The following is a 13043-nucleotide window of genomic DNA, read 5'->3' as shown; positions in this document are numbered from 1 at the left end:
GGACCTGGTGGCGAGTTAGCCCTCATCTGCCTTAGTTTACTGGAGAGTTGCAGGGGGCAGGGTCTGTGGATGGCGTGATGTAGCCCAAGCTCACCCCAGGGCACCTGATAGGCCCTGGTGGAAAATCTGGGGGCAGGCCACCCCCAGCAGCTCAAGAGTGTGGGTCACGCTGCCCGAGTTCCCTCCTCTGCCCCCTTCCGTCCTCAATGTCGTTGGCATCAAGTCCCCCCCTCACTGCCCCCCTCCCTTCTGCTCAGTGATGCTCAATACTGGGGCTCTTTGATCCCAGGTACTAGGATTACAGGCCTGGAAGGAAAAGGGACTGGGTCCCTCCTTTCTGAGACCCTCCTTCCTAAAGGCAAATCCAGGCAAAATACCTTAAAAACAAACAAAGAAAAAACAAAAAACAAAAAACAAAAAACCCAACTAAGCCAGCAAATAGAGCTCAGGCTTTCTTCAAACCTCAGTCCATCTTTACAATCACCTTCTGAAGGCCCTTTGAGGCCCCCCACTGGAGAATGACCGAGAGCCACCTGCAGCCTCTCAGGTCCCCGTACCCACTGGGGGCTCATGGCAGATGGAATGCGGCCGTGGTCTACACGGTGGTGGATTCCAGGAACCCTAATTCCGTGATTCACTGCCTTGGGAGACCTCTCGTGACCTGACCAAGGTCTTCGGGGTTGGGATGAAGTCACTAAAGGAAGTGCAGTCATGTCAGTACAAGTGGCAACTAGGTTTCCTAGTGAAGGAGCGGAGGAGGGAAAGGAGGAGGTGGGAAGCGAGCCTGGGAAAATGGACTCCAGAACAGGGACGGGCAAACCACAGCGGGCAGGGCAGAGGATCAGGGCTTGAGGAGGAGAGTCAAACACTTGTTCATCGCCATTCTGGGCGGGAGGAAATGAGAAGTGACCACAGGTCAGGCCAAAAGCAAGAACCAACCAGGACTTCTCAAATGAAACTAAGAAGCCACCAGGTCATATTCCTTTGGGCCTGCCTGGGAACCCACCATCAGGCCCCCTCCCTCTGCCTGTGGCCCACACTCCAATGACCAAGGGAGCCAGGGCTGATGCCCTAAGCCTAAGCCTTGGAAAGCTTAACATCCCTCCAGGCAACGAAAGCACTTGGCCCTGCTCCCACCAGGCGCAAAACCCCCCAATGTCCCCCCCACCCCCACCCCGCCATGCCTAGCACCCAGGTACAGAGAAGCTTCACAAAGGCAGTTTATGCACAAACATTACAGAAGAGCGTTTCCTGGCTGCGACTGAGCAGGAGCCAGAGACAGTAAGGGATGTGGTCCCTCCCACGAAGGTGCTTCTGATGAGGCCTGGGGCTGCCCATGAATGGACGTGTTTGGGAAGTGACCCGTGAGCACACGCAAGGGTTGTGAGGGCTTAGCCACACAACCACAGGCAGGACACTAGGGTAAGGGACAGCCTCCTCTCCAACTCACTGCAAGCCTCTGACGACCCGGCTCCCATCTAGGCCCCCCAGTGACCACACTACTCAGGGCTCAGGTTATCTGCTGGCTGAGTACCAAGTACCCACCCTCCTGTGTGTCCTCAGTGCACCCCAAGGCTGGACCCAAGAGTGCCTGAGCTTAGGGCCCCCAGCGCACCCCATCTGGCCTGCCATCGGCCTCCTGGAAGGCTGGGCGCTACATTTTACCGCATCACGGCCACCTTCTTGGGCCTCCCACCTCCCGCCATCCTCCTTAATTCTCCCAGGCCCTCTTCCCTTCTCAGACATTCTCATCCTCCCCCATGGCCTCAGATGCCACCTCGGCGGCTCATGACGCCTAACCCAGTCTCATCAGCCTAGACCTCCCCCCTAAGCTCCAGACATGATTATCCAACCTGGCCAAACATCGGTGTCCCATATACCCTCACGCTCCATGGGTCCGACTGGCTTCATTTCCCCCCCAAAACCTCCTCCTCCAACATGCCCCACTTCAATGAACAGCACCACCTATGTTTTCTAAAATTATCATGGTGGGTGGATTCCCTCCCCTCCGGCGGCGCCCCAGACTCCGGCACCAGGCTCCCGGCTCCCAGCTTCTCCTTAGACAACACTGCCGAATCTCTCAACGTCTCCCTGTCACTGCCTCGCCCTCCCTTACCCACCACCCACTCGGTCACCAGAGTCAGATCCCCAAATACAATCACTGAGGTCCAAGTGAAATATATAATTCAACCAAACAGTTAGACTACAAGGTGACACAAGGACATAAACGCAAAAGCCCCGGAAGAAAACAGGCGAGGCACAGTCCCCAAACCCGTACCCAGCCCTTTGTTTCATATTGAGAAACCAGTGTGCCTCCTCCGTACAGTGAAATATTACAATACGTTCTCTCTTCATTTAAGACTCTCCCGAGGAAAGATTAATAATTTGACAAAGTTGGGGGAGGCAGGAGGGTGGCAAAGTGTTTAAGAAAAAGCAGTAACCATAAAAAATTCATTTCTCCCATGCAGACGAAACCCCTGCTGGGGTTTCGGCAATAGCAGCAAGGCCGGCCCCTCTCCAGTTTGCGCTGCAGGGCTGTTTTCTGATCCAGACACCAAATCCCACCAGGCAGAAAAGCACAACACAAGCCTGCTTGTTATTTTCAAGACAGAAGCGAAAATCTAAAAAGGCAACCAGTTGCAAACTTCCTGCCTAATCGCCAAGGATGGGAGAAGGCTGCTGGAATCTAGTACTTTTTCTCTCCATCTGGTCTTAAAAAACAGAAATTAGACACTCTGGTTCAACAAGAGCAAGAAGGATTTAAAAAAAAAAAAAAAAAAAAAAAAAAAAAGAATCGTTGTCTAAAAGCCTGACCCTTTCCACTGCCTGATCTTCAGCAGGTGCACGAGCCCTGCCTACTTGTCCAGCCTGTTCCTCACCCTCTTGCTCTAGGAGAATCACACTGTTTGTTCCACATTTCCCTAACACTGTGCCTTTACCCACATCGTTCTCTCTTCCCGACATGCCCATTCCATTGTCTATCTGGCAAACACTCAGTAAGACAAATCAAATGTCTGCTCCCTTTACGAAGCCTTTCTGACTGACCCCTGGAGACCGCTTTCTCCTTTCTGCTCCCCTTTACCTCACAGAGATAACTGTTAAAGTACCTGTAACTCATCAGCCTTTAGATCTGCTTCCCCCTATAAACTACAAACCCCCTGTGGGCAGGAAGCATGTCACTTTCTTCATCTCAGTATTCTCAGACCTAGCTCAGTGCCTGATCCAAAAGAGGTCTTTAACAAAATGTCTACTGAATGAATAAATATCTATACTGAGCTCTTGGCTCTTAAGCAAACCATTCAGATGATCCTAGTCTTGTCCCAGAGTCCCAGGTCCAGGGTAACATAGCCCAGGAGTGCCAAGAGTGGGGCCCCATGAACAAAACCATCTGAGTTGAAGGGTGCTAATGACCGCTTACACAAGTTCAAGTGCATGCACTTGGAAGGAGCGGAGACAGCAACATTCACAGGTGGGAAGACAACCTCAACAAGAAAGTAAGTCCAGTCAACTCCCTCAGTCGTGTTGATGGAGGAAAACGATGTAGCAAAAATTTCCAACCAGCGGAGAATCCATAGATCAACATCATTAGGCTTTGAGACATGTATTATTTCATTGCAGTAAATTGGTCTTCTAGATTCCATTTGGCTCAAGCTACAACCATATAATAAAAGATGATAGGTATCTAATGTTGGGCTTTATGAAGCATCACACTTAGTAATGCAGACACCTGGGTAGGGCAGGAAGTTCCCCTTACCTGGCACAGTCCTGGGGTGCCTGCCTAGATGGCTCTGGCAGCTCCCCTTCCTGATGTTGGTGGAAACCAGGACTACTGAGAAGACTTGACCCAAGGCTGCCCCAGCCAGGTCAAAGCCGGAATGGGTACTGGTAGGTTTTTCCATTTCTCAGCCCTGTGTCCACAGCCTGGAAGTGGCTTTGCACAGTCACTTGCTCCCCTGTGCCCCCAGTTATGGCTGGCATTGACATAGGAACTAGATTCCAACTACCTAGGAAGGGCAAAATGTGAAGAAGGGAGAAACTTGGCTAAGAGGAGGGACGCCCAGGAGGGGTGGGGCTGTGGTAACCTTTCCATCTAGCAGAACACTGACTAGTGCGAACTCCACTGCATGAAAGGAGAAACCAAGAGCACCGTGAAAGGAGAACCCAGGGTTCAGAGCTGGACAGGGAAGATGGCTCTGGTCTGGGATGGCTTGATCCCAAATGTCTCTCTTCCTGCCTTTCCATTCAGCAGTCTTCCTTCCCACCCCACAGCCTCTTCCTGACCCCACTGCATCTCCCCAGACTCCAGAGAACCCCACTCCCACCCCACCCCTGCCCCCCTCCCTGCCCCATAAATACAATCAGGCACAATACACAGTATCCATCCTGTGCGATCCACAACTCACTTCAACCTCTCCCACCCAATTTCTCCTCCTAACTAAATTGCCCCTCCTGTGTCTCCCTATCACCTGGCCTCAGAGTCTGGCCCCTAACTCCGTTTTCCATTTGTCCTTTCCCTGCCCCACCAGCTTCCCTCCAGGGACTACTTCCTGCACTAGGCTTGCCTCCAGGCACCTGCTAGGAGCCAGCCATTTAACACTGACCACTCCCTTTAAGCCCCCAGTGACTCATTCCCCGCTCCCAGCCTGGGCTGCTGCCTTCCCTATACCTTTAACAAACCTCCACGTGCATGTTAACGGCGGTGACAGCATTTCCTTGTGTCTCTGCTCCCGCCCCCGAAGGCGCCGCCCATTGGCTGCTGGGTTCTTCTGCTCTCGCTCTAATTGGCCTCGCTCCCGCAAAACTCCAACCAATGGCCTCTCCGCACCTGTCTCCCTCCTCCGACCCTGAGCGCCCATTGGCTCTGAGGACTTAGTACCTGTTAGCCGGGCTTGGCAACTGGAGAATTCTTCCTTCCCCCGGGTAAAGTCCCAGGCTGAGAAATTGGTTCCGAACCCAACGGAACCTGGCGCCGGGCGACGCCGGGTCACGTGGCTGGCGGCCTCATGACGTGCGGGCTGCGAGGCGTCACCGCGACGTTCGGGCAACCTACCGAGCGGCCCCTACCTCCACCACCTGTGCGGTGGCGGTGTCGTCATGGACCTGGGACCGATGCGCAAGAGTTACCGCGGGGACCGAGAGGTGCGGCCGCCGCCGGGCAGGGCCTCCCGCAGGGAGGGGTCCCCGCGTCATCCCCCGAGGGGAGGGGAGTTTGGGGTCACCCGCGTAGGAGAAGGGTGTTCAAAGACAACCAACAGGGGGAGGGGCTCTGGGGAAACAAGGATGAAAAGAGGCAGCAGGTCACAGTGGGTACGCGCGCGAGCTCTGGAGGCGGCCCTGGCTGGGATCCTGCCATTCACGAGGTGCATCTCCTTGGGCGATAACTTAACCCCTCTGGGCCTCAGAATTTCCTCACCTGGGAATTGAGTACCTTACTCAGGGATATTGTGGACTTTGATATTTGCAAAGTGCTTAGAACAGTGATAATCAGCTTCTAAATATTTGATAAGTGACACATGGACGAGGGGTACTGACTCAAGGAGGTGGGGAAGAGAAAGCTCCAGCTCTCACTCACTGCCTGATTCAGCCCCTTCCCTTACCATTTCCAGAAGTTCTTTTGCTTTTTCCTCCTGAGAGGAGGATCCAACAGAACTGTTTAGGATTTGAGGCCAGAGCCACCGTTTCTAAATCTGGTTGTGTGTGCGTATTTCCAGAAGTACTTGTTAAACATGCAGTTTTTCCTTAAACCTCAGACCTACTGAGAATTGGGGGCGGGGGGGGGGGGCGGAGCCCAGGAATGTGGCTTTTTTTTAATGCTCCCCAGGTGATAGGTTTGACACCCTAATTCATCGATCACTAGCTATGGGACTTGGCAACTTATGCCATGTGTTTATGCCTCTGTCCTCACCTGTAAAATAGGACTAGCAGAACATGGGTGCTGTTTTTTGTTTTAATGAAAAGTGCCCGGAACAGTACCAGGTACACAGTAAGCGCTGTATGTGTTTATTAAATAAAACTCTCCTTTCTCAGGCATTTGAGGAGACTCAGCTGACCTCCCTGGACCCCGTGAAGCAGTTTGCTGCCTGGTTTGAGGAGGCTGTTGAGTGTCCTGACATAGGGGAAGCCAATGCCATGTGCCTGGCTACCTGTACCAGGTAGGCATAGCTGTGGGCCCATCTGTGAGTGGGTACAGATGAAGTAGGAAACTTAGGAAACTCTCAACTTAATGGAATGCAAGTGTATGTTATAGCTATGTTATTAGCATGTTGGGTGGCCTCAGGCATGTTACTTGTCCTCTCTGGGCCTCCGTGCCCTTACCTGTAAACGAAGATCACACTTCACCTAATTCCATTTCAGTAATAAAATGTACTGCCTCGTTTATCTCTGCTCTTAACGCACCTCCCCCCAGCACCTCTGTCTTTCTCATCCCTATTTACCCAGTTCCCATCTGCCCTTTAAGAGCTACATCTCCTGGGGGGCACCTGGGGGGCTCAGTCAGGCTTCCAGCTTCAGCTCAGGTCATGATCTCACGGTTTGTGAGTTTGAGTCCCGCATTGGGCTCTCTGCTGTCAGCGTGGACCCCACTTCAGATCCTCTGTCCCCCTCTGTCTCTGCCCTGCGCACGCACTCTCTCCCTCGTTTGCTCGCTCTCAAAAATAAACATTAAAAAACAAAACAGTTACATCTCCTGGAACCTCTCCATAAAGCTCCCTCCCTCTTCTGAAAGCTAGCACAGTGCTTGGTTGTATTATTTATTTAATAATCGGTCATATACCCCATGAGACACCTCTTGTATTAGCCTGTTATTCAACTCTTCCTTTCTCCCCTCTATCAAAGTGTAAGGCCTTAAAGGCAGGGCTCTTGTTCTGTGCCCCTGGATATCCCCCAGAGCTCTGAGCAGAGACCCTGGTATAACCACCCTTTCTGTGATCACTAAGCATTGGCTGACTGTAGTATTGCTGGAGTCCGCTAGGACTGCTATGATAAAGTACCACAGACTGATAGGCCTACCCAACAGAGATTTTATTTTCTCACAGTTCTGAAAGCCAGAAGCCCAAAATCAAGGTGCTGTCAGAATTGGTTCCTAATGAGGCCTCTCTGGCTTGTAGATGGCCGCCTTTTTGCCATGTCCTCACATGGCCTTTCCTTTGTGCATGCAGGGAAAGGAAGGGAGAGAGAGATCTTTCTGGTATCTCTTCTCCTCTTCTCATAAGGACACCAGTCCTGTTGAAATTAGAGTCTCCCCTTTATGACCTCATTTAACCTTAATTACCTCCCTCAAAGCCCTATCTCCAAATATAGTCACATTGGGGATTAAGGATATGGGGGGGACTCAGGGGAACACAAGTTCAGTCCATAACAGGCCCCAGGCAGTGATGTCATACTTGCACCTCTAGGACAAATCCCCGAGGGCAAGTGGGAATGGGTAGCCTGTGTGCCCTGACAGTGCAGAATAAGGGGGCACAGGTGGGGGGTGCTCAGGGGAGCATCTGCGGGGAGGGGTGGTAGCAGGGACTGTGAAATGGGCTCTGATCACATGCTCTGACCTTTGCCCCAGAGACGGAAAACCCTCTGCCCGCATGGTGCTGCTGAAGGGCTTTGGCAAGGATGGCTTCCGTTTCTTCACTAACTTCGAGAGTCGAAAGGGAAAAGAGCTGGTGAGGGTTCGCAGTAAATCCTCCCGGGCCTGCAGGGTCCAGCCCTCGCTTCCTCCGTCGCTTTCATATGCCATCCCTGCTCCAACCCACTTGCTGTCTGTCGTTAGGCACCGTCCTGCCTGCGGGCCTTTGCCCTTGTCCTTCTCTTTGCCGGGAATGAGGGCTGCCTCCGACCATCCCTGTCATCTGTTTACCTAACTACCTAAGTCCCTCCTGTCCCTTCGGCTCTCAGACCCAGGAAAGTCCTCCTCAGTTCCTGTGCTACATCAGTCACTGTTCACTGTCGTTATAACTTGTAGCTTTACTTTCTGCCCTTTTTCCAGTTTATAATTGTGGGTTTATTTATGTGGTCATGTGATTTGTATTTGTCTCCTCTGCTAAACCCCCAGTAAGCTCTGTGGGGACAGAGGCTGCATCTGTTGTTTCTGTTATTCCCACCACCACCACCCCCAGCACCTCTCCTGACGTCAAGCCTAGAGCTGATACTCTGTGTGCATTCTACTCATGAATCCAAAGGAGTAGCCCTCCCTGAGTCCATGCCAGCCCCAAATGCATATCTGGGGACTTGCCAATCTATGGATTAGAGACCTGGCAAGCCTCACTTTGGAGTCCACATGGCTTTGGTTCTCAGCACAGCTCTACCACTTACTGTGTGAACTTGGGCATGTTACTTAACCTCTCTGAGTCTATCTCCACACCTGTAAAAGTAGGCACACCTCTGAGGGTTTCAATGAGATGCTGTAGTGAATGCATCCGCTGGGGGCCTGCGTGCTACAGACTTCCTGCCTTCTTTCTGCATGGCGGAGGTGTCCTCCCTGCTGTTCTGCTGGCTGACTGTGAATTCTCTTTCATTTTCAGGACTCCAATCCCTTTGCTTCTCTTGTCTTCTATTGGGAGCCTCTCAACCGTCAGGTGAGTGAGCATTCCCAGGACAGCCTGGGGCTCATGATGGATGAGCCCCGTGGAGGTCCCCAGGCCAGGCAAACATCCCACCTGTCAAATACCTCTCAGGGAGCTGGTCTAGTTGGGGTCAGCAGTGATGGGCCGGTGGGTAAGGAGAAGAGAGAGAAAGGAGGCCTATGTTGGTAGGCAGGGCGGGTGGTATTGAATGCTGTCTAGCCAGGGCCATGCCTGTGCAGGTGCGTGTGGAAGGCTCTGTGAAGAAGCTGCCTGAGGAGGAGGCTGAGTGCTACTTCCACTCCCGCCCCAAGAGCAGCCAGATCGGGGCCGTGGTCAGTCACCAGAGTTCTGTGATCCCTGATCGGGAGGTGAGTTGGGCCCCTCCTTAGTTCTCTGGGTGGCAGGGGCCTTCGCTCCTCCCCAGCAGCTGTCTCCGGGGATGCCAGAGATGAAAAGATGGTCTTCCTGGGGAAGTAAGGATGAGTAGTGGGGAAACTGGCTTCCTTCATCTGACCCTCCAGTGGGACTGTGCTCCCAGAGGCCAGCCTGCCTTGATTACCTGTGTCCCCAGTGCCTGGCACACAGCACGTGCTTAGTAAATCGTTAGTAAGTGGTCTGGGCCTTCCTCCATTTCCTTCCCCTGGACAGTATCTGAGAAAGAAAAACGAGGAACTGGAACAGCTCTACCAAGAGCAAGAGGTGCCAAAGCCAAAATACTGGTGAGTGATACCTGCTGGTCCTTCAGCAAGGGGCACCAGAACCCTCATGTTTACTCACAACCACCTTATCTGTGGAATTACAGATCTATTTCCCCCTGGTAATCCTCCTCAGATGCATCCCAGCAACTTCCTTCAAGGGGCCCTGGGATGGGGACTCGGGGCGGGGGCGCCCTGGGATGGGGACCTGCTGGAAAAACACACAGAGCACGAACCCACTGCTTCTCCTTGAAGGGGTGGCTACATCCTGTACCCACAAGTGATGGAGTTCTGGCAAGGCCAAACCAACCGCCTGCATGACCGGATCATCTTTCGGCGGGGCCTGCCAACAGGAGACTGCCCTTTGGGGCCCATGACCCACCTTGGGGAGGAAGACTGGCTCTACGAGAGACTTGCACCCTGACTTCCAATCTGTTCGTGCCAACCAGAGCTGAGGCCGAGTGCTAAGAGAGGGTGTGGGGTCTGGAGCCAGACCCTTCTAAACTCAACCCATTTCCCTCCCTACCCCTTATATTTAAGGCTCTCCAGAGTTCAAGCTCCAAATTCTGTATTTTCAGTTGGCTTTCAAGTAGGTGGTCTAGTAGAGTAGATAGACATTTACAAATGGGAAAAAAAGAAATCCCACAATTATGTTCTTGACCTTGAATGTGATTTATTGGGAGAGCTCCCTCAAGAGGTAATAGCTGGTGTGATTCCCTTTTTCTGGTGACCCTGAGAGGGCCCCCAGCTGCCCTGTTACCAGTGTGACTGAGTCATACTGCCCAAAGCTGATTGATTCCAGCGTAAGCACCTGAGCCAGTCTAGCCAATCGTTTTTTTCTTGTCAACAATTTGAAATTTGAAATGAAGAGATCCAGAGTCTGAGAGGCATTGTAGCCAAGTCGTTAATGGCAGCCAAGAAGATACAGCCTCCAGCTGCTGCTCTTGAAATTCCCTGAGTGACCTTGGATCCCTTCTCCCACCTCTGGGTTGTGTAATTCCTCCTCCCACCTCAAAACACCCACTATCCTGTGGGGGGTGGGGGTGGGGGGAGGAGGAAAGGAAGAGGAAGGGAAGAGGAAGGGAAGGAAGGGAAGAAGGAAGTTAGGAAGGAAGTTGTTTGGCGCTTAAACTAGCTAGAATCAATTTCTGTTGCTTGCAACTAAAGGAGACTTAACTTATTTACTTGTGTACCCTACTGATAACTGCCTCCCATTATCTGAAGCACCATGATGTGGAAAAGAGATTAAATTTATTCTCTGGAGCTCCAAAGGAACCATAAGTGGAAGTTGCACAGAAGTAGATTTCATCTCAATGTGAGGAGAGACTTCAAATAGCCAGGACTGCCTAAGATGGAGTGGACTACCTGTTAGGTAGCAAGTGTCTCTAGAAGTATTCAATCCCAGGTAGTCAGTTTTATAGAAGGGATTCATGTGCTGGTACTTATCAGCCCGGCAGATTTTAAGCAAGCTTTACTTTCCATGCTTGTTTATGAGAATTATATCTGCGTGTATATATACATACACATATATATTTCATTTTCCAGATATAAAATTGTTATAGGGATTATACCTTTCTCACTACTCCTACATCCCCTTCACCTATCCCCCCCCCCCCCCAACTCTACTGATGATGACTCCTAGACACTGGTTTTCTTCCATGCTGGAATTACTCAGGGAGCTTTAATCAGATGTGATTTAACTGGCCCGAGTGTGGTCCGAGCTTTGGGAAATTGAAAAGCTCCCCAGGGAATTCAGTGTTGCCAAAAGTCGAGAGCCTCTGGTTTAGATCCTTGCCACTCGCAGTGTGGTCCACAGACCAGCAGCAGCAATACCACTTGGGAGCCCCAGACTCATGGATCCCATTCTACATTAAAAAAAAAAAATTGGGGGGGCGCCTGGGTGGCGCAGTCGGTTAAGCGTCCGACTTCGGCCAGGTCATGATCTCGCGGTCCGTGAGTTCGAGCCCCGCGTCAGGCTCTGGGCTGACGGCTCGGAGCCTGGAGCCTGTTTCCGATTCTGTGTCTCCCTCTCTCTCTGCCCCTCCCCCGTTCATGCTCTGTCTCTCTCTGTCCCAAAAATAAATAAAAAAAAAAAAACGTTGGAAAAAAAAATTAAAAAAAGAAAAAAAATTAAAAAAAAAAAAATTTTTTTTTGACATTTATTTTTGAGAGAGAGAGAGAGAGAGAGGTTGGGGGAGGGGCAGAGAGAGAGGGAGACACAGAGTCGGAAGCAGGCTCCAGGCTCTGAGCTGTCAGCACAGAGTCCAACTGGGGGCCTGAACCCACGAACCACGAGATTGTGGTCTGAGCCGAAGTCAGATGCTTAACCAACTGAGCCATCCAGGCACCACCCCCCCCACACTTTCTACATTTAACAAGACCGCCCCCCCCCCCAGGTGACCCTGACCTCCAAACCAACGACCTCCCATCCTCACCATTGGATTCTTCATCAAGGCTGGGCTGAGCCCTGTGCTGAACTGTATTTACTTTTCCTGAGCTCAAGTATGGTGACCAATGACAACCTGAAAGAATGGCTGTGGAGGGGAGCCAGGCTGGGTAAATGTTTGCTGTGACTAAGCCAGGACCAGAGATCTATTATCTGTGCACGTTGGCATTGAACTTGCCAACTCTGTGAACTGCTTCATTCCACTGTGTGGGTGTGTGCCGCGCGTCAGGGTCACGAACCGGCTTCTCCAAGGGTGGCCCTCTCAGTGCTGGTCCCCCTCTGAAGCCTGAGTGCAGGCAGGCACAATGCTAACCCTGTGGCCACTGTAGGAGAGGGTGCTGGGGTACATTTCTCTACTTTGCCTTGTTATCGGAAGTTGTGTATCCCCCCCACCCCCACCCCCTAGGTGTGGGCCTGGTTTCAGCTGTTCCTTTCCTGTTCTTTGACAATCACTGTGCTAAGTCCGTAATAAAACTTCATCAGCAGTGTGTGAGATGAATATGCAGCCTGGCCTGGCCTCATCCCCACCACCCCAGGGAAGAGGGGAGTTGGGGAATTTAAGCCACACCTCCACTCCCTAGAGGTTGGGCGGCCAGCAGGGGGAGCCCGCCGCCCAGGGTTGGCCCCTTCTGGGCAGTGCAGGCCAGTTCTGGCCAGCCCCTCCTGCCTCCCCCTTCCCCGCCTTGGGTCGTGTCCCAGTGAAACTGTGGTCGATAACCCGTAGCCTCTTGCAGCTCCTGCACATATTTGCACTCTCGGTTCCTCCTCCTCCTCCGGCCTCGTGAAAGCTTGCAGCTGCCTCCCTCCGACTCCCTGGCCAGCCAGATTTTCCCTTTGGCTTTTAGTATGCACCCACCACCTGCCCCCAACTTAGGGAAATATGTGGGTCTTCCCTGGAATATTCCTGTGGACATCACTTTGGGGCTGGAGCAGGGTCTCCCGCACAAGGCAGAGGGGCCGTAGACCCTCTCTCCTAAGAGGGGTAATGGTGGCAATGCGGTGCCAGCATTGGGTAGAAGCAGGGCTTGGTGCCCCAGGGCCCAGCATCATCCCCAAGCCCCACCTCCCTCAAGGAACCTCAAGATGGGCTCAAGTGGCAGGTTCCTATAGTCCGGCGTCTCAGAAGACACTCAGCCTTGAAGGCTTGAAGGCTTTCCCCCATTGGTGCCAGAATCAGGATTCCAAACCCCAGACATTGCCCCCTCCTCTCCCAAGCGGATGAGAATCAAGAGTGGAAGGGGCTGTGTGCAGCAGTCATGTGCACAGGCCAGCCCCGGCTCCAGTCTCAGCTCTGCCATTGCAAGCAAATGGCTTCACTTCTCTCCGCCTCAGCTAACTCAGCTGGAA

At 52.4% G+C, this 13043-nt stretch overlaps 1 protein-coding gene across 1 annotated transcript; it reads left to right on the top strand.

Moving 5' to 3' along the window:
- The first annotated feature begins 4383 nt into the window (after positions 1–4383).
- On the top strand, positions 4384–11130 carry PNPO (pyridoxamine 5'-phosphate oxidase). Its single transcript, XM_049637532.1, is given in 8 exon segments — positions 4384–5059; positions 5061–5139; positions 6028–6152; positions 7556–7655; positions 8514–8567; positions 8795–8923; positions 9204–9274; positions 9506–11130. Coding segments are annotated over 8 exon segments (783 nt in total). The 5' UTR covers positions 4384–5003; the 3' UTR covers positions 9675–11130.
- The last annotated feature ends 1913 nt before the right edge of the window (positions 11131–13043 follow it).

Source organism: Panthera uncia, chromosome E1 (genome assembly GCF_023721935.1).
Source record: "Panthera uncia isolate 11264 chromosome E1, Puncia_PCG_1.0, whole genome shotgun sequence".
Lineage (NCBI taxonomy): Eukaryota > Metazoa > Chordata > Mammalia > Carnivora > Felidae > Panthera > Panthera uncia.
This window is presented reverse-complemented; position numbering and strand designations above follow the sequence as displayed.